This window comes from Myxocyprinus asiaticus, chromosome 4 (genome assembly GCF_019703515.2).
Source record: "Myxocyprinus asiaticus isolate MX2 ecotype Aquarium Trade chromosome 4, UBuf_Myxa_2, whole genome shotgun sequence".
Taxonomy (NCBI): Eukaryota; Metazoa; Chordata; class Actinopteri; order Cypriniformes; family Catostomidae; genus Myxocyprinus; species Myxocyprinus asiaticus.
Window position 1 is genome coordinate 39,254,457 of NC_059347.1, and position 27,019 is coordinate 39,281,475.

The window sequence follows — 27,019 nt, forward strand, 5'->3', positions numbered from 1 at the left end:
GCGTTTCATGTTTATATAGACGTCTTTTGAATATTCCTGTTATTCGAATAAACATCACAGTTATTGTTATGTCTCCAAGCCACCTAAGCGTACTACATTTCGTATTTTCACGGGTCTACCTGAATAGGGAACAGTTTGTAAGCCCAACGTTTCCCCTGGGGTCTCGCGCTTTCTCTTTATTCAGCGCGCGCGGTGCTCACTCGACGGTCCATTGAAGTCTCCCTTCCGACAAAACAGAGACAAAGCAGTCTTTTGCACAAGCGCCGTGTGTGTGTTCTGTCGTAGGTACAAAAAAAATAAATAAAATAAATAAAAAATAAAAATAAACAATAAAAAAAAATTGTCTTCGATTTGCCATTCTCCGCATTCCGTGAACATTAGGTCCTTCATTCGCTCAGAGAGAGGCGGGGTTAACGCGCACCGCCACGCCTCCTCGCTCGCAACACTAGTAAGAGTGAGAGAAAAGCGCTTACCGAGCGCTCAATCTTGTCACTGTCCAGACATGAACCGAGCTCAACGAGCAATAATCAAATCCTTGTTTTTTCCCCTCCGCAACTGACACGCAGTTTTTTTTCCGGCTGAACCGCTCTGTCTCCGTGCACCGAAATCGTCCAGTTTTTGTGCTGGATCTGTCGTGGAAGAAGATGTGCGTGGAGAGCGATGGATGCGAGATCGAGGGGTGCAGTAGCTCGGATGAGGTGCACACACTGTCTGGAAGCATGAGTCCGACTCTTAAATCCAGTCCAGACTTGCATCCCTGCAGACCTGGGCAGAAATTCCGTGCCGCATTACTCCGATGCCGGTCTCCGTTCGTTGCCGCCGGGATTCTGAGTTTTGGGAATGTGCTCAATTACATGGACAGATACACCGTAGCAGGTAAGATCAGTATTTTCTTGGTATGAAGAAGACGTTCGTTTTATTAAATAGCTTGGCAGAGCCAAAACAGCGTTGTTTAATGATTTACTTACAGGAAGGTTTCAGTTCAACACAGAGGCAACGAAATGCGCGTTTTAAACATTAACAGAAGTCAAGTGTTAATTTGGATAGACTTATGTCTTTGCACGCGTGCTGAGTTTTATTGAACGGCTTTAAAGAGTCTGCCTTCCAGGTCTTATGCTGTGTGATTTAATCAAACCATCCGGACAGTGTGCGGTAACGAGGGGCCACCGTTGTGCTAACATGATATTGATTACAACTGTGTGGGATCTTAGATCAATCCAATCTGAACCTTATGACAACTGGCAACTGAGTCAAAAACCAAAACGAAAAGCCTCATATTATGACACATGAGATATGTGGTGTATAATTTGGTGTCCCTAATGAGCTTTTATATTTGTGAAATTAGAGAGAATCAAGTAACAATTTAGTAGGCAGTGTGCATGTTACACTTCACATGTAAGGCTACTATAATTAATGATTATTAACAACAATATGCATATGCAAGCTTAAACATAAATAATTAAGTAGCTTATTAGGTACATTTACTTCGTATTACTCGGTTATTACTCATGTAAATTCACAGCAGAACTGCGATTTATAGTGTGACTAAAAATCACAATAGCATTGCCTGTCGTGATGTATCCTATTTATCAACCTATATGTGAAGTTTATGGCATTGTATTCAAATACAGGCTACATTTTGTACACATACAGTACATACACAAACCTCATTTAAAGCAGTTGCGTTTTTGCTTTTTCCGAGGATATTTCAGTCCGATGTAATTTAGAGCAAACTTCTCGAGGGACACGTTTATTCCAAGGTTTTACAATTAGTAACCATTCTCACATTAGGCGTAAAATCTTTCCGTGGCAGTGAGAGCTGCCACACAAGATGCCCTTGGAATCCAAATAGAAGTTATTCGGAAATAAATGCAGAGCAAAGATTCTGTGCGCAGCCACGGTTTCCATAGAAACTAGAGCAGATTTAATCAGCTAGTTTACCTTGCGTCAAACATGCTTCAAAAGTGCGGATACATTCGTTTATTGAATGCATACTTGGAGTGAAACGAAGAGTTAAGGCAGTGGTGATCTGAGGCGACATGTCAGCTGGCATTTGCTCCAGAACGCTCTGAGAGGGGTACTTTCATGAATAACTAATGATAAGCAATTAGGGATTTGGAACAAAGCATGAGTATACTGTTGGCTGGGGATTTCTCAAATGCGAGATTTAGCGTAAGTGTCGATGCTGGATACTGGATACTAGTATTCCACAAAGCACATTTCCCTCTCTTGCATTTTAGGCTTATGAAGTACGAAACAGCTCTTGACATAACTGGTCACATTGCAATGTTCATATTACACTATAATCACTGACTAATACGAATTAATATCATGCACTTTAAATGTAATTGTTTTGTGGAGCTGCTTGGCTAAATACATTTGACAAGTAATTATGTATAGGAAAAATAAAGCACCTCTGAATTAGTCCAGATTTACGTTTCATGCTCATCTTTAGTTCTGCAGTATCCGCATTTCCCTCTCTGAACAGAGCGTTCTTTGCGCGCGCTTATCAAACAGTCTGACAGCGCGAGATGCTTGAACGCGCTGCTGCAGCGTGCTTTATCGTAACGGGTGGCTGTATTGAGTTATAAATGCAGTCGCTGTTTTGCCTTTTCTGAAGCTTAATCATTGCAGATATAAGCAAAATACAAAGGTGCGTGAGTTTGCCAGATGGTTGTGTTTTACAACACGTAAGAATAGTCAATAATTGATGGGGCGAAATTTACAAAGACGTGAAGAAAATATAAACAGGGCAACGGATTGTAGCGCCAGTAGTCTACGATGGAATTCAGCATTACATAAGACTGCCGACCTGTGATAACATAAAGTTTTTACATGAGATATCGCATCTAATCTAGACTGGGCATCTCTAAAATCAGTCTCGTTTCACCCAGAGTATATCCTGGAAAGACAGATTTTACATACATATATATATATATATATATATATATATATATATATATATATATATATATATATATATATATATATATATATATATGTAAGTTAAATACATATGTATATGTAAGTTAAATACAGCAAAATTCCATCAGTTTTTACTCAAGTAGTGAGTTTACAGTAATGCATTTTAAGTCTTTATGATTAAGGAATCTTTGTCATGTTATACAACTGCTGGTGTGCATAACACACAGTCTCTGAATTGAGTGAGTTACAGCTGAACAGTTTAGTTGGATGAAGAGAGTGAAATATAGAGAACATAAAGACAAATGTGATGAAGACTGCATAAAGATTGCATCAAAAATAGCTAATTCCCTGGAATTGAGTTGTGTATAAGTGTGTGTGAGTGTGTTACAGTAGACAACATGTTGCAGCATGTTGCAGAAAGCTGTAGGGCTCTCCTCTGCACTACCATGTCTGACTGATCATGCATTATACATGGGAAGGGTGTGAGGGTGAAGCCCCCTTCATGGGCAAAGAGGAGAGGGGAGAGCTGACACAGCCATCCTGCAGTGGTGGTAACCACTCTTTAGTGAGTGAGCAAATGAGAGAAAGAGAGAGAGAGAGAGAGAGAGAGAGAGAGAGAATGGTCCACATGGTGAATGAGACCTGCTCACCACTGCTGTTGTTCAGTCATTTCTACTGCAGTCAGACTGACACAGACATCATGGTAATGAAGTTCAGCAGTGTGGTGTTTGTGAGAGCTTGTGTGTATTGTGAGTTTGTATCCGTGTATGAGGGTAAGCTAAGGCTAAAGGGGGTTTAGCCATACATCAAAAGTAATTCCTGATGCCATGACGCTTTCCAGTTTGCAGTGAAGCAGTTAAAAGATGATGAGTTGGCTGGAAATTGATTGAATATTGTTTGGAATGCCATGATGAGGTCATCATTGTGTCAATTGTGGTTTATATGGTACAGCAGAGGTCTTTAAGTTTGCACACACACAAACAAAATTAAAAAAATGTGTATGCAGCCACTGCTTGTAACACTGGGAAACAAACAGTACATTTTGCTTCACATTACATTCTTAACCATCCTATTGCATTCAGTTAATTTTTGACCTGGGAGAGGTAGATAATAGTCTAACTTTTAAATTCCACATAGTTTAGTACGGGAACCAAGCTTTGTGACTTTTTCAAGACTATCAAAATACATATTATATATATAATATACATATATATATATATATATATATATATATATATATATATATATATATATATATATATATATTCAGATTTTTTTATACAATTTTTTAAGAGATTTAACCATTTAAAGGAAAATGGTTAAACCTTTTGCGTTCACGGGTCAATTTTGACACGGGCATCAATTGTGGCTTTACGCATGATATTATGTAGATTTTTTTGTACATCTATGAATTAAATATTTTCTTATAAACACTTCACTTACATTTAGCCTTTTCCCATACTCTCAAACACAATATTTTGTCTCTTCCTGGGACTGCATCTTGTTTACAAACATACAAACACACACACACACACACACACACACACACACACACACACACACACACACACACACACACACACACACACACACACACATGCACACACACACACACTCACACACACACACACACACGCACACACACACACACACATTCCTGTACAAAACAGACATGACAGATGTAACAAACATAACAAATAAATTAAATCAAAGGTACTGCGGCCTAAAGGGGATGTGGCAAGAGCAAAAGTTCATGCACACATTAGTCTAAATAGGGCTTGAAAGAGGAAATTGTCCACATTTTATTCTGCAGCCATCTGATGTAGAACCAGTTTGCAGCATACTCACACATAAACATTTGACAGTTCATGCAAGTAAATAGAATAGATTTTGCTTAAAAACATAGCAAAGAAGTATTAATGCTGTATATTTGAGTTGTACAGTTGTTTTGATGGTGTTTATTTGAAATAGAATATGCTGGTTTCATAAATTGTAACCACCAAGTTGTATTGAGCAGTTACGAGTAATAGGAAATTAGATTCTGAACGCAAAAGGAGGGTTCACAGTAAGTTGACTATTAATGCAATCCCAAAGACTGAAATGCTGTCTAATAAAGACAGCTTATGTAATCGTGAAAACACTTAAGATTTTTTTTGCTTTTTTGTCATATTCATACTGTCAATTTAAGTTTTTACAAGCCCTTCCAGGCTGTGGCTGCCTTGCAATCTTCTAGCATCAACCAAGGTCTCTTATGTTTTTCAGAACTGAATAAAATGTTCATTTCTCTCAGGGGAAAAAAGTGCATATAATATGAGTTTTCCCTATCTATAGTGTGTCATTTTATCCTTGCTTGTTTAAATGATTGATAGGCTACTCATGTTTGTGAAAGAGAACAGTATGGCTCTAATTTGGCTGTTCTCTTCAGCTAAACAAAGCTTGTGGGTGAGCAGTTTTTAGAGCTGAGGAGAGACAACTAATCCCTCACAAGGACCCACAGAGCAGAGACATGTGTTTGTGAGGTGGTGGAGGATAACTACATTTATATTACCCTTCCCACTATATGTGAATGTGATTGTGGATAAGGACACGTATAGGTACGAGTATGTGTGTAATATGGTTGCAATAAGTTCAGATGTTATGTGTATTTGGTGGCGATACTGTCTGGGACATGGTTGCTATACTGTAACACATATCTGGCTTCTTGAGTCCTTGGAACACCTTGATCTTTCTTAATGTTCTGCCTGAGGTGCAGTACTACAACAGTGGCACTCTTCTCTTTCCTCTCCCAGTTGGCTCATTATAGCTATCCATTTTCTATATCTGTCTCGGTCTCTGTTTCCAACACAGCCTCCATTGGGACTGAGAGATCAAATTGATGGGACTGAGGTTGTGAACCATTTAGTTTGATTAAATTTGTGGTTTGGCTGTGTTGGCTCAGACTCACAGAGGCTCGCTGGCTACAGTCCCTCCATCAGACAGACTGAGTTCAACAACAGATTATGTGTGAAACAGGGATTAGGAAATGCAGTGAATACCACAGGGATGTACAGACGGAGGCCACTTAGCATTATTTGAGCTAAGATCCTCAGTTTCCTCCTCAGTTGAGCCACCATCTTGATGCCTGCTGTAATGAAGGCAGTTTGACTGGTAATCTGGATTATGAGGCACAGCAGATACTGAAGGGGCAGCCTCTTCTAAAGGCATTTGAGTTATGAGGATGTTTAATCTCACACAAGTGCTTAATTAAGTGTGTTGGTTAATCCAGAGGCCTGAGAAGCTCCCTGAGGGAAAATGGTCATGTCTGCACATTCAGCTACACAGGCTCACAGATTGCAAAGGGAATTCAGAGACTATAGACAATGTACATTTTGCTGCATTGCTGTTCTACACTAGATGGTCCAGTCTAGCTGGCTCAGCTGTAGTTCTGCCTGGACACACTCTCTGACAATCCCTTCTGTGAGGCGCGCGCGCGCGCGCGCGCGCACACACACACACACACACACACACACACACACACACACACACACACACACACACTGCCTCTTCCAGTTCTACCCCTAGTGGTGTATGCTGAAGGTGTGATAAGGCCTATCAGCAACACACAGTGTGTTGTGTGGAGTGAGATCAGAACCAGTAGCACGTAGTACATTGGCCGCACATACATTATTGACACTGACAAAATCATTACATCATTTGTTTCTGAAAACGTGTGGGAGTGGGCAGTAGTTTAGTTGGAATTTGCCAATATTATTAAGATGGATATGAAAGTAATTTGTAATTGGCAATAATTTATTTTCATTTCATTATGGGTGGTAATACTATCTAGGTATTTTGCTGTTCTTATGGTATAGAAGAGATGTGAGAGCTCATTGATAAGATGTTAGTAACAACAAGACAGGTAAAGTTTGTCAAGACAAACTTTGATGTTGGCTGCAAAGCCTTTTTTGAAAGTTTGAACTAATTAAAAAAGTTTTAAGTTTGATGGCTATACAGACATTACAGTAGGACAAACAACCAACTGGCTTGATAGTCAGACAGATTGTCACATAGATAGTCAGATAAACCATCAGATATACAGTATATATATACAGTATATATATATATATATATATATATATATATATATATATACATATATATATAATAAGGTGGTCGCACACATGATGTGTCTGGCGGACAACATGGCGCATTCTAAAATTCAAAACAATTGTTTTCTATGAAGGTACACACAGTGCTGCCCCTTTCCGTCTGTCGGTGGCGCTCAGCTACGACTCTGGATGCTGCTCAAAATTCTGCAGTGCCACGGAACGCAACTCGCATAGTTTTCCATTAAACTCGACCCAAATCATTATAAAAGGACATAGATTATTTAGTCTAGCCATCACTGGATGATATATTGTGTATATGTGTCTTTCACAATGTATTTTCAGTTACAGGTATGTCATTTTGTGCACTGACAGCTTGAATGAAATCTATTCATACAAATTGCATAATAAACATCAACATTTTTAATCATACAGTTTGCACAGTTACACAAGTTTCATACATTAACCTGTAAACTCATCAGTGTCACTTTGTTTATTCTTTTTTTTTTTTTTCTTTTTCTCCCAATTTGGAATGCCAAATTCCCAATGTGCTTTTAAGTCCTTGTGGTCGCATAGTGATTCGCCTCAGTCCGGGTGAATCCCAGTTGCCTCCGCGTCTGAGACCGTCAACCCGCGCATCTCATCACGTGGCTTGTTGAGCACGTTGTCATGGAGACATAGCGTGTGTGGAGGCTTCACGCCATCCACTGCGGCAACCACGCTCAACTCACCACGTGCCCCACCAAGAACAAACCAAATTATAGTGACCACGAGGAGGTTACCCCATGTGACTCTACCCTCCCTAGCAACTGGGCCAATTTGGTTGCTTAGGAGACCTGGCTGGAGTCACTCAGCACGCCCTGGGATTCGAACTTGCGAACTCCAAGGTGATAGCCAGCATCTTTACCACTGAGCTAAGCAGGCCCCCCCATAAATTTGTTTATTCTTGTAGAAGTACAAAAACCTTCGTAACTTTTATATGTATCTGCACTGCACCTGTTATCTGCATTGCATCGAAACATCCTGTCCTCGATGCGACTCGACACTTCTTCTGGTGTGCGACTGCCTAGAGAGAGAGAGAAAGAGAGAGAGAGAGAGAGAGAGAGAGAGAGAGAGAGAGAGAAACTTAAAGCAGATCACAAGCATTTATGGGGTTTGTTTACATTTTAATTGATGACAGTTGGAGTTTGAATTAAAGGAATGTTCTGGGTTCAATACAAGTTAAGCTCAATCGACAGCATTTGTGGCATAATATTGATTACCACAAAAACATTTTTTTTGACTCTTCCCTCCTTTTCTTTTTTTTTTATTTTCTCCCCTTTTCTCCACAATTTGGAATGCCCAATTCCCAGTGCGCTCTAGGTCCTCACCTCAATCCGGGTGGCGGAGGACGACACTCAGTTGCCTCCTCGTCTGAGAACGTCAATCCACGCATCTTATCTCGTGGCTTGTTGAGTGCGTTACCACAGAGACACAGCGCGAGTGGAGGCTTCACGCTATTCTCCGCAGCATCCACGCACAATTCACCACGCGTCCCACCATGACCATGAGGAGGTTACCCCATGTGACTCTACCCTCCCTAGCAACCGGGCCAATTTGGTTGCTTAGGAGACCTGGCTGGAGTCACTCAGTACGCCCTAGATTCGAACTCATGACTCCAGGGGTGGTAGTCAGCGTCTTTACTCACTGAGCTACCCAGGCCCTCCGTCCCTCCTTTTCTTAAAAACAAAAACAAAAATCTTGGTTCCAGTGAGGCACTTACAATGGACGTCAATGTGGCCAATCCGCAAATGTTAAAATACTCACTGTTTCAAAAGTATAGCCACAATACATAAAGGATATGCATGTAAAAATTAACATTTTCATTAGTTTCATTAACAAAGATTGGGAGGAGCAAGTTCATTTAATCCGACCAATCACACTGCCAGAGCAAACGTATATAAACAGCTGCTTACCTCTATGTGGCATCGAGCCTTCCAGCATCCCTACACCTCCCCATCTCCACCTCTTTATTTCAACAATAACTAATCTAAGTCCGGGGGGTATTCGAGCCCGGGTCAAGTCTCGAGCCCTTCACCCAGGACAGCAAGCCAGACACGTTTACACTATCCTCAATGCAGGATTACTTTAACTTGCGAACTACTGAAATTATTTTTGTGTGACAAAATCACTTACTAACCTTTTCTGTGTAAAGTAATTGCCAATTTTACAACTTTGTTACCTTGATGATGTAATGTCAATAAACCCTAAAACCGTAAAACGACTGTAAAAATTACAATATAAACAACTTTACAGCTCAAACAATACACAAGTTTTAACAGAAGAATTAATGCAAGTGCTTTTATAAAATGGTAAGCTTCACATTTCTGTGTATAAACCCTCCAAAAATTGGCTACATTCACTTTCATTGTAAGTGCCTCACTGTACCTCAATTTTGTTTTAAGAAAAGGAGGGACGAGTCTAAATAAATGTTTGTGTTAATCAGTATTATGCCACAAATGCTGTCGATTGGGCTTAAATTCATTCCGTTGGCCTGCTTGAACATTCTGTCAGTGTAAGCCTTTTGGGATTTTTCTGACATTTGTTAATCCCCTGTGTGAAAACCCTAAGTCCGATCAGTTAGAGAAGATAATAGCACACTATTACAGAACAGTCTGAAGGTCTGTGCCAAGTTTAGTGGATGTAGCTTGAAAGCTCTAGGAGGAGTAAATATTAGAAATACTAGTTTTGGTTTAGGGATTGTGAAAAAGCCAACACAATTAGTGATAAACTTTAAAATCACCTTAATATTACTCTAAGTGATAGTATTGTTCAAGATGTTTTGCAACCTATGGGGATTGCTACCCCACAGCTCAATGATAGAGAATTTACATCTTTTGCAAGCTTTTTTTATATAATGTTTTCAAAAAACTACCATTAGCTTAGTATTTGCAAATGACTTCTGTCCATGTGCTTTAAGTGATGGTAGAATTACAGTTTAATAAAAGAAGGCAGGATATTTGCTAAAAGGTCAGACGTAAGAAATATCTTGTTTAAAAAACTAATAATAGTAGCTAACACACAGTTGATAGTTTTTGCAGATGTTAGATTAATTTGAATTACAATTGCTACAATTTGGCAGCATGTATTGAAATTAAACTTTGAGGTTAGCTCAGTCACTTTAGAGTTGGCTGTAATCTTTCTCTTCTCTTTCTATGCTCGTACTTAAGGACTTTCAACAACAAAAGCATGAAAGTAATGGAAAAACTTGTAATCACTGAGTTTATGAGCTTGTCTCTTCTGAAACCCTCATGCAAAACAAATGGCTTCCATTTCTCCAAAATTGATTCCTATATGTCAGCTATGGAGCTATTGAGTTTTACAGCTGATGTCGCTCTCAAACATATAATATAAATCCATTAAACTTTTGTTTAAGAGCTATTGCAAGTTTGTCTCTAACATGCTGGAGTTTATTGATGAAGGCACAGAGTATTTAATATCCACTAATATAACTGTGTAGTACAATATGCATTAAGGTTTGAGAAATGATTGGCGTACTTTAACGCTTAGGGTGATTGGTTTTAAGAGGACACATTTCTTACTCCTACTAAAGTTCTCTCCTATCAAGATATCTCCATCTCTTTTTTGCCTGCGTTTGTGTTTTTGTGGGGTTGTATTTAGCTGATATATGGGCTGCCTGTGAAATAAGTGGCTGGAATTAGACAACATCTCTTCCCTTTTTCAACGCTGTGCTTTTCATGTGGTCATGGCATCCATTACTCAAGCCAGCCAAGCCATTTCTGAGACTGCCACTACTTTCCCAAAGACAGCTTGGCTTCCTTAGCTGAACTAGCCCTAAAAGTTAAGGAAGAAAGTGTGTGTGTGTGTGTGTGTGTGTGAGAGAGAAGAGAGAGAGAGAGAAAGGTTTTTTTTATATAACTATGGTAAAGTCCAAAGAGCTTCCAACCTTCCACAATCATTAATTTCATTCATCTGCCTCAGCAGTTTCCTTAAGAAGAGCACACAAGCATGACCACCTCAACAATAAGGTCAGTGTATAAATATACAGTATATAGAAGAAATTCTCATCTTGCTCTAGAGAGGCTGTATTGGGCAAAGCAGCCTGACAACTAAACAGACCAGCATCTCAAAATAAACACTGACACATTCATGTCCACTAACTGCCCCTGAGAAGCAGAATGCGATTTGTCCGGTTTATTTAAACGGACTTGTCTTTCATTGGTTTGTGCTTTTGGCCCATATGATGTTCATTTAACGTACCGTGAACAATCCAAACAAGGCACAACGTTTGTTATTTTTTTCCAACAGAGCGGCGGCTGCCGTGCTTGTTTAAATGGCATTGACCCTGCTAATTTAATTGGTGGCCCGCTTTTAGCTCATAGCGTGTCCAAACAGATGCATAGTATGTGTGTTAGTGTATGTGTATGTGTTGATGTTTATCTGTTTTAAAAAGGGATTCACAGTGATTCTTAGCTTCCTCGTGTGTATTTTTGATAGAGTGTATTTTAGGAATTAAGGGCAGAGAGTTTGACAGACAGCTGTAGAGGAGGGTAGAGGAAGAGAGGGGGAAGGGGTGCCTGAGGGAGTAGTGCACCTGTGAGATTTGAAGTCTTATGAATTTGAGTGTTAGAGATATCCTCAGGCCTGGCCTCTGACCCCATAATGCAGACAACTGGCCAAATAGGGCTCAGGGGCTGTACACAGAGAGTGTCAACAGTTTTACATTTTTGAATTACTGATGTATGATGTTGCATGTGAAAGGGACAGAGATAGAGGGAAAGAGCAGTTTAGAAGGATAAGACTAAGGGAGAATAGAGAAAGATCTTCACAGAAACCAATCTGAAGTGACAGGCTAAATCCATAATAAGGCCCTGCACAAAGCTGACATTTCTGACAGTCCATATGCATCATGTGCTGTTCACAACATCCTAAACTGACCCAATGTCCTCATGATATGAATAAACCCAGTAACCCTGGCCGTAATGCCTCAAAATGCGACATAACAGTGTCTACACAATTCCAATAAGATTGAAAGCACTGCAAATCACTGCAGGTGCTACAGCATAAATTTGAGATACTGGAATCCCAAAAAATGAGTGAATGTTCCTGAAATCATATATGATTTGAGTAGGTGTATGAGGGTGGAAAGTATTCATGGATTATGTTGATAATCTGTTCCGTTTTTACAGAAGCATTCCTTGCTTCCCCGTAAATATTGTCTCCAAACCAATTCAAAAGAAAGATCAGTGGACTAAACTACTCTACCAAAGCGTGGCTTTGTACTTAAAGTAGCCTATGGAAGCGCTCCACATTGCCGAGACAAATATTTGAACTGGACTTTACATGCCGCCTGTGTTTGCCAAGTCTTTATTAAAGAGAAAAATAGAGTATGCCATCTTTCCTTCTATTCAAAAGTGATTGAGTAAATAATCAGTGCAGGTTTTATGTAATGTGTTTATACCCAGATCTATAAACAACTCCTTAAACTAGTGTGTGTTTGCCTGAAGTGGAAACAGTCTGTATTTGTTGCATTGCTCCACCGGTTGCAATGAAACAAAAGAAGTAATGTTGTATGTGTATTCCTGTGTCATTTTATGTCATTGTATTTGGCACTCTGACACATTATATGTCAGTAACACTTTCAGCTCAGAGGGAAATTTTGCTGTGTTGTTTCAGTGTTGTGAAAAGTGTAGATGTTCTGGTTTGAAGGCTCATGTGTTTTCTCAAAACCTCTCTTTAACCTCTGGGTGGACAATGAAACATCAACTTCCTGCCCTCTATAGATCAGTTTCAAATTCCAACAATTCTTTACCAAGACAAATCATAACTCATTTATTTCTCAGAGCTGTTTTGACTTGTTCTAAAATTAACCCCTGTATTGTTACCTCAGATACCTGACATACACAGTTTACATGCATACTATAGAGACACAACCTTTGAGAATGCAGAATAACAAATACTTAAAGACTTTAGTTTCCTTAAAGCATTAAATGGGCATTCTTTCAAAGTTAGCCACAATTGAGTTATTTGGCCACACCATGACATAATAATTGTCCAGAAGTAACGCCTAAAAATACCTGCGTTTATATGTGACTCCACCTCACTGCAGTGGAATGTGGAGGTTGAGCTGGAATTCCAGTGATGTGCTTGTTTTGTTTTCCCACAGTTACTTAACCTCCGATCTACAGTTAGTTACCAATTACCAATTTATATTTATCAACCCATGCCACAGGTAGGCTGTTATCAATTCAAAATCAATAGTGGGTGTCACACTCCGTCATGTGTTCTTTCAGTTTCTCTTCCTTTTGTTACTTGAATTCTTCACCACTGTTCTATCAGGGTTTCTATGGCACAAGACTGTAGTAGGCCATTTTTTACGTGCTTGCAGGAATAAATATGAATCTAAGACATACTGTCTCTCGAGAGTGTCTTGCACTTTTCTGCATTAAAGTAGACCAGGAATAAATTAGATTTATTTCTTATTCATGAAGGAGAAAGTGAGATGGATAACTTTGCTGGCGAGTCTCAGCTGTTCTCAATGAGAATGCTGGGTGAGTGGATGAAAATAGTGCTTTACAGAGCAAGAAAATAGATGCACACAAATGATCAGCACACAAACACTTGAATGCGGATTGCTAAGATGAGGGTAGCAAAATGCTGTGGAATATGACGGTATTCTTTATTGCAGTATGTGGTACAGCACACACATACTGTACACTTTGAATTAGGGTTGCACTAGGTGGAAAGCAATGTCTCACCATAGGTGTCCACTGAGAGATCAAACAGCAGAGCCAATCCATGCTGAGCAAAGAGGGATGACAAATTCCCAGCCATATAGCACTTTATAGTCAGTACTGTTCTGTCTAAGGTTCTTTGGGGTTATGAATTCTCTGTCTCCTCTGAAGCAGTACTCTGAGGAATGTCAAAAAGACAAAGGTACAAGACTGTGTACTTGAATGAACTACGATCCCATGAAGCATTGCAAATAATATAGTCAAATTAAAAAATGATGGAAAAATATAAAACTATTGTTTTAATGTCTAATTTTAATTCTGTTGCAAAATATTCAGATATGCGCAAATATATAAGTAGTTTGAGAGTAGAGGGAGACTGACTTGATTGCATCATTGCGTCAAACTGTGCTATTAAACACAATAAAAAATTGAAAAAGTGAAAAAATAAAGTGAACTGATTGATTCAGTAGGTGCATGTACCAACGATTAACAACCTCAGAGCTCATGGTAGGTCTGTTTTACAAGGTTTTTAAGTTATCGTTAAAAATCAATTTGCTTATGGAGAAAAAAACAAGAATGGGATTTTAACCTCTAGACTGTTGCGCTCTATTAAGCTGAAGAAGATAAAGAATTCTTAGCTGGTAGCAAGGGGTCGTATTGTCTTTAAAGTATAGCTATATACTGTAATTATTCTGTACAGCATGAATCAGAAGGAGAAACTGGAACATTTGTGTAGTTTTCACTCAGCTGACCATTATAACTGACTGACCTAAACTGAGGACATCTGATCAAAAAGATGACTGATCCCAAAAAATTTTTACACACATTTGTCCTTCGTCTTACCCTCAGCTGTTAGTTTTATAAACCTCATGCCCACTCAGACAGAGCAGTATGGCTACAACATAATGCTAAATTGAGCTTGAAAGACCAGCTTTCAACATTTTTCAGCCTTAAGCATGCTGAAATGTCTGATCCAATTTAGCTCTCCTCTATTCTCCCTCTTTTCCCTCCAGTTTTCATTTACTTGATCCCTTGACACCTCTTTCGTTCCCTTGACTCTCTTATCACTGTTTGTTTTAGCTCTAGATTGCTCTACACTGTCAGTTATAACTTTGAGAATGGCTTAGCCCGTTTGAAGCTCTATTGATTGAGCTCTTCTCCACTTTCCAGATCTTCATAGATATTTTACACAGAGTCTGTATTTTTGTATTCTAGTGCCGTCACTTTCAGGTAAAATCTAAGCACCGTTTGAAATGCACAAATTGTTTATCTGTTTAACTCTTTATCTATAACCAAAGACACAATAATAGGCTAATAATAAAAAACCTTTTAGAAAAAAATAACAAAATTAAATTAACACCCAAAACTGTGGATTCATGTCCTGCAATTAAGTGCAGATAATATCTTAATCTTAGCACTGGTTAATAAAATTCAATTTATCATCTCCACACTTTGTTACAGGAATATTGTCAAATTAATGAAGCTTCACTGTAGGTTTGAACTTTGATTGGAATAGCAGTAATTAAGAAGGCTAATGAAGCACTTCAGCACTTTTATTGAGGACTAATACTCCCCAGATTTGGGCACGGTTGACACCCCCCCCCCCCCCCCCACCGGGCGAGACCCACCCCACGCCTACACGGCTCTTAGAGAACAAAGAGAAGAAGAGAAGAATATGGAGGAGGCATAACGAGTGAGAAAAGACAAATTAAATCTCATTAAGGCAAAAAACAAAAAGCCCCCATAATTACAGTAATCCCTCTGTGTTATGTAAAAATAAAAAATTAAGATCAGGATTACAAATGAGGCTTGTCTGTCGTCAGTCAGCGGAATTTATTGGTTGTACATCATCAAAATCAGATGATTTGGAACTGTTATTTAAAATTGGTTGGTGTTGATTGGTTAGTATCATGAACTCTAACTAACGGATTTTAAAGGGATAGTTCACCCAAAAATGAAAATTAAAGTCTTTATTTACTCTCCCTCATGACGTTCCAAACCCATTTGACTTTCTTCCTTCTATAAAACACAAAAAGAGAAGTTAGGCAGAAAGTCACCATTCACTTTCACTGGACATCTTGTTTTGTTTACCATGAAAGCAAGAAAGTCATATGGGTTTGGAACAACTTCATGGAGAGTAAATATTGACAGATTTTTCCTTTTTGAATCTCATTTGGGGAAAAAAACAAAAAGCTCTTATAATTACAGCAACCCCTCTCTGTTATGTAAAAATAAATAATAAAAAGCAAAGCATCGGGATTACAGATGAGGCTCATCTGCCGTCAGTCAGCAGAACCTAAGACAGTTAAGCTTTGTACGTCATCATAATCAGATGGCTTTGGCACAATATGATGAAGAGAATATATTGACAGATTTTTCATTTTTGGGTGCACCTTCCCTTTAACAGGATCATTTGAGGTGGATAAGGGAGGGTAAGTGAAGCTTCTCTATGTTGTGAACAGTAGCACAAAACTTACAGGATAGATGTCAAGGTTAGCATCAGAGCTGGCTGACAGATGTTAGTAGTAGCGTGAGGGCAGCGGTAATTGCACTCCGCTGTCTGTCAGAGGACCGCTGCAGAACTGCTTTCTCTCCTGCTAAATGTGATCCACAAAATTGCTCAATGTGGTCAGTAGCTCACTTAATTAAAGCCTTTGCGAATGTGTGGGTGTGTTTGAAATGTGCTCTATACAGTATACCATACACACTAAATGTGGGGATGGTGTAGTGGGTTAAAGCACAGAACTAGTAAGCAGAAGGTTGCCGGTTCAGTCCCCACAGACTAACTCCAGGTTGCTCCGGTGGGATTGCCCTTGTAATAAGTGCACTTGGGATAAATGTGCCTGCCAAATGCATAAATGTAATTGTATAGGGAAAATCTGTAACAATATTTACTGTTGCTACACATGATCTCAGTGTATCAGGGTGTTTATGACTAACATAATTTATTTTTATTGTCATTGTGTGTCTGATTATGTGTCACAGTGTAGTAAGTGTATGGAATATCTAGCCGCTTTTCCACCATCAGGCCGAACAGTTTTTGTTGCAGAATTGTGGCGTTCCAGACTGTACCTGACTCGACACGGTTATGGTTTCTGTGGTTTCTAAATATCTTCTATATGCTTCTATAAGCTACAGCAGAGAATTTACTGACTGTACACACCCTAACAGCATTTATATAGCAGCACTCTGTGATGTGGAGTATCTGAGGGGCTATCAGGGAGTCTGGGAGATCTTTGCCTTGCACCAGTGCACCCAGATCACTGCACAGCTATACATTGGCTCACAGTCCAGAGGATAATTCTCTGATGAATTATTGATGCCCTATATTATGTGCTGTTTCTGTATAGCACCTCTAGAAAAGAAACCTCCACCCCCCCTTTGTTTTTTAATGCAATATTTAAAAGCAGGTGATGCGGTCTAGACTAGTTGTCTTTTGGGGAAGAAACCCTGCCATGCATGCACAAACACTGTATTTACACTCTCTTAGTCATGTATTTTGGTACACGGGGCATGTGTCTGGGGTTATTGAATAATTTTTTATATGGCTGTGTGGTTGAAAATTCATAGATTTGAATTAGACAGGACTGCACAAACCATACACACTTCACATACTACACAAATATGCCTTAGAGCTGGCTCATTCTCCAATTTTCTAAGCACATAGACACACACACACACACACATGCGCACACAAACACACACCTGAAAACCAGTCTCAGATCAGCAGAGCAGGGAGCAAGCAGCACAACACACCAACAAGCTGCACTGGCAACGCACTGGGTGAAGCAGTAATGAGGAACTACTGGTACAAAAGGGTAAGGGAATTCCAAAACACCCGCACACGCCTGCTTAAACTCACCCACGGTCCTCTGACATCTGCATTGTGTTTATATTGACTGGTTAAAAGGCTGAGTGGAAAAAGCGTTCCCTTGCTTGTGGCGCAGGCCAGCGGGAGATCAATGGACCCGGCATATGCATACTTGTGGTCAGCTTCTTCACTGCATCCGCATTTAGGAAGGTTGGACTTGCTGTAAGGAAGCAGACATTTTGCAAGGAAACTCAGATATGTGGGAATGGTTAACATGGGTAACACAGTCTCTCACTCTTTTTTTCACTCTCTCACTTAGAGGCACACGCGTAATTTCTCCATGCCAAGGTGTTGTTGTATTGATCGTTGTGACACTTTAAGAAGGATCCTCCCAAGTTGAGAAGAGAGAGAAGCAGAGAAGAAAATGAGAAGGCGATGGGAAAGGAGGAAAGAAAAATACTATAGAGCTTTAGGATGTGTAAGCAGCGGTACAGTGTACCAGTGGTTTTGTAGAATGAAAAGAATGAGGGAGAGAACTTCATAACAGAGCAGAAAGGAAACATTCTCTTACCACAGAGAGTAACATTACTCAGGATATGGAAATGTGCATTTGTACTGTAGTTTGACCAACCAAACACACATGCAGAGTTCTGTCTATGCCAAGAAGCTTTACTTTCTTTTCTAGTTTTCTTTCCTCTTACCGATTACTATTGCTCAAAGGTTTCTCTTTCATAATTCAGTAGACTCAATGGAGTTATGTTTCATTTAAAGGGACAGTTCACCCAAAAATTAAATTTTCTCATCATTTACTCACCTTTATGTTGTTCCAAACCAGAGCTGGTACTAGGATGCAATACTTTTGTGGGGCACTATGTTTGGGGTGGAGCAATGTTGATCGTTTCGCCATCAGTTCGGGGGGTGGAGTGCCCCTTGATCATTTTGCTGTTAGTCAGGTCCGGGGCATCAGACGTTTCTGAGGGAGCTCAGAAACTTGTTTCGGAATTTGTTTCGGAACCTGGTGCATTTTCTTCCTTGGTATGGTTTGTATAGGCATATGTAACAATATAAAAATGGGCAAGGAGGAGGCGGGAACCGGCTGAACAGTCAAAGTAATATTTAATTAAACAAAAAGACACAAAACACAAACACACACATGGCAGCTGCGTGTGGCTCTCTCTTCCGAACTGCCGCATCCGACTCGGCCTTATCCCTCTCCTCGGCTGATTAGCCTGATTGGGGGCTGGCCATGCGGATGTATGGCCTGGCCCCACCCTCCTCCTCATCACAGCATATATGAACATGGCAATCGCACTCGGATCCGCACCAGAACAATCGGCCTGAGACCACCTGGATGGAGAAGAAATCTATAGGTCAGCTCGTCAACGTAATTCATCATCAAAACGCAGATATGGCCTTTTGGCTTCGATCTTCACAATCACTTCTCTCTTTTGGATAGTGGCAGAACAGACACAGGTAAAAATGTGGCTTCACTTTTTCTGTGAGTGTGCGGGGCAGGAGGGAAAGAGAGAGAGAGAAAACTATGTGACCTTGAGAACAGATACTTTTCAATGCAGAAATAACGCAAAAGCAACAAATGACGGATAAAAAAATGAATAAAAAATTCTGCAACTGAATTTTTTACAGTTTTGGTCCATTTCAAAATATAACCTTGTGAAAGCGAACAGAACCATGAAGAAAATGCAACATTGTAACTATTTTAAACTTTGTTTTGGAACAAAAGCTATAGGTCACTTTAAAAATCACTCTATTGCAATTGTTCTTGCTCACGCGGTACTGTTGTTATTTTGGCAAGCTCCATGTGACAGGGAATCAGAGAGAGTTGTGGTGAGTTGGTATGTTTGTAACCACTCCAACATTTTGTATCAGCAAGTGTGTTATACCTCCGACTGAGGAGAGCGAGATCTCAGCATAACCGTCTGCAAGTGTGACACCCCTAGCCAAAATCGGATTGTTTGGAGTCTGCTAGTGTGGCACTGGCAAAAGTCGCTATTTGTTCTCTGTTTTATCTCATTGGTGTCTTGGAGAAATAACTAAGATATTATAGGAGATCTCATTTGTAATGTTACTATCCTTTGGGTTCTCTGCTTCTTAGTTACAGTATAAAGGGCGGCCAGCCTCTGTTGCTATGCATTTATTCTAACCTACTTCTCCCAGCCTTGAAATAGCACTGGGGGCTTGCTCAGGTCTATCATCTCTCTTTTGGGAATTGGGAAATGAGGCCTGTCCTACCACTCTATGATCTTCGTTTTCATTCCCTCTACCCATTCAACTAGACGATCCTCTGGTGATGTGTCTGCATTCAAAAATAATAACAGGATATGTGAGCATGTTTGCATTAATGTAGTATTTCCACCTTCACAAGCTTTTGTGTCTGGGTTCCAAGAAGAACCTGTTTGTGCCATTGTCCATGCGCCTGACAGGTGAATTGATGATGTTTGCATTTTAAAAACTGTATTGACTGTATTGCAGTTTCAAACTATAAACCATTTTCTGTTTAAGTGAATGGATAGTTTAAAGCTGAACTGCGTAATGTCTGTGCTACCAGCGTCACCAGGCAGCTTTGCAAAAATATCCCCTTTTTTTAAAAAAAAACAGATTACTGAAAATTCCCCCTTAGCTTCCATTGATTGTACAAACAGATAGCCCCACATAAACTGGCTGAGACAATGTTGTTGTGCCGGGCTTGATGGGTTACTCAAACAAACAGAGGAATGTTTTCATAGCACTATAGAGCCACAGTGTTACACTTTAAGGTGAATTCAAACTACAACTGGTTTACTAAGCTGACTCTGCATAATAAGCTGCAATACGAGAAATCATTTTTATATCAAACACATAGAGGTGATTTCTTACACACTTACATACATGTTGACATATCTGTGTGACTAGGTCAGTATTTCCAAACTCAAACCCCTTTGGTCTCTCTTTGCAATGAGCTCATATTCTATTATAACACACTCTCCCCAAACAAGCACTTAAACTGACAACATCGCTTCTTCCTACACACACTTATCAGATCAAGTAAATGTGGGTCCAAACAATGTATGTCTCAGATAGCATCATGCCGTCTTGTGTAAATCAAATGCAGGAGGGCATACAGCATTTTAGCTTCCAGGATCCATTAAACAGCTTCACTGCAACCTTGAATGAATTCCTCTGAGATTGTAAAAGCACTAGACACATTAACAGAACTGATTTGCTCATCCTGACCCTCAGAGCTTTCTTCAAAATGCTATTGGCCAGTCCACTGGTGAGTAACCAATGGGTCTCCTGGGAAAGTCACTATTGTGAAAGCATTATTGGATTCCCATATCGAAAGACATCATTCATTTGCACTGCAGTCACTCGCTGCATCGCAACAGACTAGCCTCAATATTAGCATATCGCCATTTCGGTGCACCAATCAGCTGATAGGTTGGAGACCCACATGAATGGGTCAACGTTACATTAGCATTTAGGATAATGAAACTAGTGTGCAAGAAAACAATGGACTCTCTCTCTCATAATACTGTTTGTTTGCATTGCTGTTTCAGTGGTGTGATTTGTAACCAAACGATGATTTGAATCTGAATCAGTACCTTTGATTTTTATTATTACAAAGCCATGACTTAATTAATGTTCTATCATGGAATTTGAAAATTGAGCATCAGGGGCTTTTTCCATTAATTAATTTGCTAAGCTAGGATTGAATAACAATATATTACATTCCAAGAAACCTTCAGGCTGGGTGTCCATCCAGATTTCCAGATTTGATTAGGTTCTGATTCACAAGCTTTCTATTCCATTATATTCCCAATATATTTCCTATATATTTCAGTTATAATGTCCTTTTTGTTACATATGAAAGCAAATGCTGTGAATTATACAGGGAACTGTATTTTAACTAACTAACTAACTAACTAACTAACTAACTAACTGACTGACTGACTGACTAGCTAACTAGTTAGTTAGTTAGGTAGTTAGTTGGCTAGCTAGCTACTATCATCCATCCATCCATCCGACCGACCGTCTGTCTGTCCGTCCATCCGTCCGTCTGTCTATGGAGATCTATCTATTTATCTTTTAACTATTATATCATATGTATTTATTAGTAATTACACATGCACATTTGAATAGGAATGGAATGTAAAAACAAAAAACAAACAAAAACTCTCTTTTATGCATTTATCTATTTTCAGGTCAAACACCTACGTAATGTATATCATATTATATATCTGTTCAGATATCAAAGCAAATTTCTTTATCAAGATTTTTACATCTCAAACACCATCTCTTCTGTAGTTATGCTGTAACAAATTTTTACACTCCACTCAATTGTTGTTGGCTCTCATACTCTTCCAGTAATGTGTTTCATACAAGGAACCCATAATAGAGCAGTTACAACAGGCAGAGCAGCATTCTTTTACATCTTATTATCTGTTGCGGTTTCTGAATTTAAGCAATGTAATTACAGCACAGCTCAGTATTATTCTTATATGGGCTGCAACAAAGTGCAATGCAGGTGACTGTATCAGCTAAAACAAACAGGTCTTTTCCCTGTAACTACTCCTTTAGAATCAGATAAAGTTTTGGCTAAACAAGATAACTGAAGATATCTTAATATTCCAGACTTCCTTTTTCCTCCCTCACCAGTAAGATTTGACCAATCACCAACCGACCTTTCCCTCTTCTATGTGTGCCTGAGCCATGTTACTATGGCAACACCTCTAGGCTGATGGTATCAGGGTGGACACTGGAAGGTCGATGATTCTGCTGTTGCCATTTGGGGCATTTGCATCACCTTGGGTGGCATCGCCCACATAGTCGACAGGTTTTACGATATGTACATGTAGTCAGAGCTTCATGACAGGTCTTTCTGAGGTGTTGTTATGTTTTTTTTTTTTTGAGCAGTGTATCTTTTTCCGAGAAAAAGAAGTGGAGCAAGAAGAGAAGATAAAGAGAAGAATTTAGGGCAAATCACATTGTGAATAGTACTGCCTGCCAAAGAGAACAAATATTTCACTAATATGACAGTTGCTCAAATGGTCTGGTGTTGTGTAGAGCACACACTGACCTACAAGTACCAGCCTCTCAGAGATAAATGTCTTTCCTTCATAAAGTTAAGAAATGAACCTGAGAACATGATCAGCAATAAGCTTCTTCAAATCATTCATGTTTATAAAGTATACTTTCTTTAATACAGTTTATATTTTACAAAGTTAATCCATCATATCATCATACAGACACACATTCACACACACTCAATGTTTAAATTGGTTTTGGCTGCGAGAGTTTTGGTAGGAAGAGCACGGTGGTTGAGGTTGTGTCTTTGGCAGGCATGAGGGTGGGCAGGTGCAGTCTCGGTTGAGATGGGAGAAACGCAGCACCATCTGGCACAGGGATCCCCCTCCCAGTGGGAGGAGAGCGAGAGATGGAGGAATTGAGGGATGGGGGGCAATGGAGGAGTTTGACCAAGATAATTAGAACACTGCCTGATTAGAGTGACAGCAAAAGGGAGGGAACACCCTGTAACTCCTGAGCAAAGAGAAGAGCTGGAGTAAAAAGCCAACACCCCATATCTGCTCATCAAGTACAGCAGGGTGCAAATGTTTCTCTGAGAACTGAAAAGAACAACCAACAAGTTCCAATATGCTTCAAGTTTAACTATAATTTTTTAGCCCTTGACATGGCCAACTAGAAATTTGTTATTTTGGCTTGAAAAAGCCATGTTCAAACTGGCCAAGGTCATGTCCACATGCGTTTTCATTTCGAGGACGTTAGGAAAAATGCTACATTCACGTCATGTGGGAATTACAGTGCTGTAACTATGAGATGGCAACTCAGAGGTTTTACTCGGAGCTGTTCACATCCTGGGACATTGGAAGTTATACAGTTCTATTCATAACACCACAATGGCTTTGTTGTTGCTTATCAGACAGAAATACATGGCCACGACTTTTACCTGTTGAGGGCGCTGCCATATTTACATGACGTTATGACTGTGAAATCAGAGCTTTTATAGAATTCCCTAGTTAACAACTTGTAATTACAAGTTCTTCGAAGATGGAAATGCTTTTTACAAGTCAGAATCTGTAATTACGATAATTCCGATATGAAGTGAATGAATCCATATAAGTGAATGAATCCATCCATTCATCCATCCATCCATCATCCATCCATCCATCCATCCATCCAACATCAAATTATGTCTAGATCAAATTTCACAGTACCTGTCTAGTTATAGTTAATATATCTAGTATTGCAGCTGTTAATAAGGAGCAAGTGAGACCTGTCTGCTCAAGCATTATAAAGGCACTTTGGGGAAGCTGACATCCTCCGATGTGACATGCCACTCCACCTAAAACTATTTTAAACAGCATTTTGCAAATTATTTTATAATTATTATTCATAAAATAATTATTTTATGAGCTCATATTAACCTACATGGGATATTTGTACTTTTAAAACTTTTGACATTTGTCACACCACAGGGCCATTTAAAATGAACTAGTCAAGGCAAAAAGATGATTAGAAAATAGTTAAAATTAAAATAAATGGTCACCAGTTAGAGGTCCTATGATATACACTTTTCCTTATAAAGTACATTAATTTCACTCTTAACCTCAAATCCTGATGTTGAATAAAAAGGCTCATGAACATATTATGCTTCAACTATTTTTCAGAAAACAACTTTGAGAGTAAGTTGTAGACATTCAGAAAAAGCACATTCGCACTGCAGGAATGCAAACAGGTGGCATGACTCGTGTGACAGGAATGTTACATTTGTCACTATGCGCGGACAAGCCTGCACCTGCCTGAGCGCTTCTTCTATGTACGTCTTTGCACTGCAACATGCCAGTGACAAGTCAAAACGGGTGGCGATGGGAAACCACCGACCAATTGAGACGAAACTCGAAGATGACTAAAGCTACCGCTGTAACAGTCACTGCAGAGACAGATTATCAGTATTTATATTTTTCACAGCCACTCCTGTCTTATGTGCCCTTAAGAAGCATGACGTAATTATCCAGGCAGCACTGAGAAGTTAATTAATAGATGTTTAAATGGCACTAGGTGTTTAGATGATCTGGGTGCGTGTGAATTGCAGCCTACAAAGCTAATCTCTTTATCTCTCCATTCATAAAAGACTGTTCATTGGTTCAAAGAGATAAAACATCATGATAATATCAAGCCAACCAGGCTGTTTTCATGTGTTGGATCTCTGTTGCACTTGTCTAATTTCATTGGTTGTCAGTCACAGGCCCTGTTTACAGCCTCTCCTAGCATTTAGACCATTCTTGAAGTGTCTGAAAGTGTGCTTGCTTTTTTCACAAATGGAAGATCAAAGCATATGTCTAAAGAAGTAGACAGTTTAATGGTTTCAAAGGCTCAGTTTCTAACTTTAAAGTGATCAAAAATAAGGAATGTTGAGATTAGAGGCTGCTGATTTGAAGGCAGCAACACAAAAGCTGCAATTACACAAATAAGGGAGTTATGACCTTATCAAGAGCCCTTCAAATTCCTGGTCAAATCACACACACATAATGTGCACACACAACTAAAGCTAAAATCATAGAGTAACACAATATGCTCTAATGGTGCAAAAGATAACATGTTGCATCCTCTGAAAAATGATTAAGTATTGCTGTGATTACAATGATAGATTCCTTTTGCAAGAGATTTTTTGAAATATTTGCCTAAAGAAATCTTGATCATGCACTTCTGTTGAAATATGTTGACATGAACAGTTTGCAGTTTACAAACTATGTTTTATTGCCCTCAGATATTTATGTATTTTTGTACACCCTGAAAATTAAACACAAACAGCCCAGAGTGGAAGCGTGTGTGTGTGTGTTTGTTTGAATGCCATGTTCATCCTCTTTTTTAGGATTACACACCTTCTTACATTTAGGCCTATGATTGTTCTGTTATTGAGGATTGGGATGAAATATAATAATAAGATCTTAAAACCTGTCAGTATTTTTAATGCTTTATAAATGCTTAGCACAAAAGATGCCTGAAAATTAATTCAGTAATTATGACTTCAAATAGAGACTCAAATGCTGTACTTACAGTAACTCACATTGTTTTGCTTAAAGGCCAAACTTGCGTAATAGTACCAATTCTAATCTCTCTCTTGTTTTTTTGTTGTTGTTTTTTTCAGGTGTACTCCTTGACATACAGAAGCACTTTAACATTGGAGACAGTGGAGCCGGCTTGTTGCAAACAGGTAAGACTCTCATAATTCCATAATTCCATGGTTTTGCAATCATGCAGTATACACACACTCTTGCAAACATGCACACACACACACACACACACACACACTGACTTATCACTGACATGAGGTGGTAGAGTGGTCTAAAAACCATTAAGCTCCCTGCAGCTGGAGTGACAGGGATAACAAAGGAGAAAAAGTATGGATGAGGTGCTGCACTCCACCCCCCTCCTTCCCAAAGCCAGTGTAATTGACTGTGCTTGAAGCACTTGTTTGGCTTTAACAAAGCAGTGGACTGGCAAAGTTGTTTGGATTAGAGGGAGACCCACCCTGCACTGTGAGGGAGGAAATGACATATATTTTCCAATAGTTCTATATGGAAAAAATGAAATCCCTAAATATGCTCTGTTAAAACTCCAGTGAGATACAGAGGAAGTGGTAAATGTTTTTTTCAGTCTGGTTGTTACAAGAAAAAGTAATGGTTCTGCAGTGGATGCCTAACACTGCAAGAGTGGTCATTTAATGGGAGGAAAAGGTAAGTTTATTCTGGAGCACACTGAGCACTTGTTAGTTCACCGATGCATAGATTCTTTGTTATCTTTCATTTGCACAACATTTAGACAGTGATGTGTAACAAATGTGCTAACGCATTATGACATCATTAAAGGCTATTTGTGGGTGATGAAGTATGTATAGAGAGGGGGTGAATGAGAGGGCTTAGTGTTGAAACAGCAGGCTTGTGACTGGAGAAACGGTTTATGCAGAGAGTTGGGCTTTGGGGTTGGGCTTCCTGAACAGGGCTGGGTCCACGTCAAATAGTTTTTGTAAAGGAGAGTCAATGTGTGGAGGGCCTATTGGAGAGCTTAGTGACCCTCTGTGATTTAAACACTAGCACAAACAATCTATACCTGTGTGCACGTTCACACACACATACCAAAATATACATGAGGGATTACATGAATACACACACACATTTACTTGACCATCTAAATGGGGACATACCATAGACTTTTATTCCAGATCCAGCTCAATGTTTATCTGTTCTCCCCATTCATTTGGTCTGAAAATATTAAAATCACTGGCCCGTGGAGGCCTCATTTTTTTTTTTCCGCATATACCTTTCAGTATTTACGAGTGGGATATTTTGATTCTTTGGGGGAAGGGCCAAATAAATCTTTACCTGCACTTTGGCATTTTTATTTTTTATTTATTTTTTGAGCCTGAATGAGCATGAATATTCAACTCA

At 39.4% G+C, this 27,019-nt stretch overlaps 1 protein-coding gene across 1 annotated transcript in view; it reads left to right on the forward strand.

The window, feature by feature from the left end:
* Nucleotides 1-466: 466 nt before the first annotated feature.
* Nucleotides 467-27,019, forward strand: part of spns2 (SPNS lysolipid transporter 2, sphingosine-1-phosphate) — a 97,321-nt gene continuing 70,768 nt past the window's right edge. Inside the window, exons 1-2 of the mRNA XM_051682547.1 lie at nt 467-876; nt 25,720-25,785. Of these exons, the coding sequence (XP_051538507.1) occupies nt 645-876; nt 25,720-25,785 (298 nt within the window). The 5' untranslated portion in view covers nt 467-644. The remainder of the gene's footprint in view (nt 877-25,719; nt 25,786-27,019) is intronic.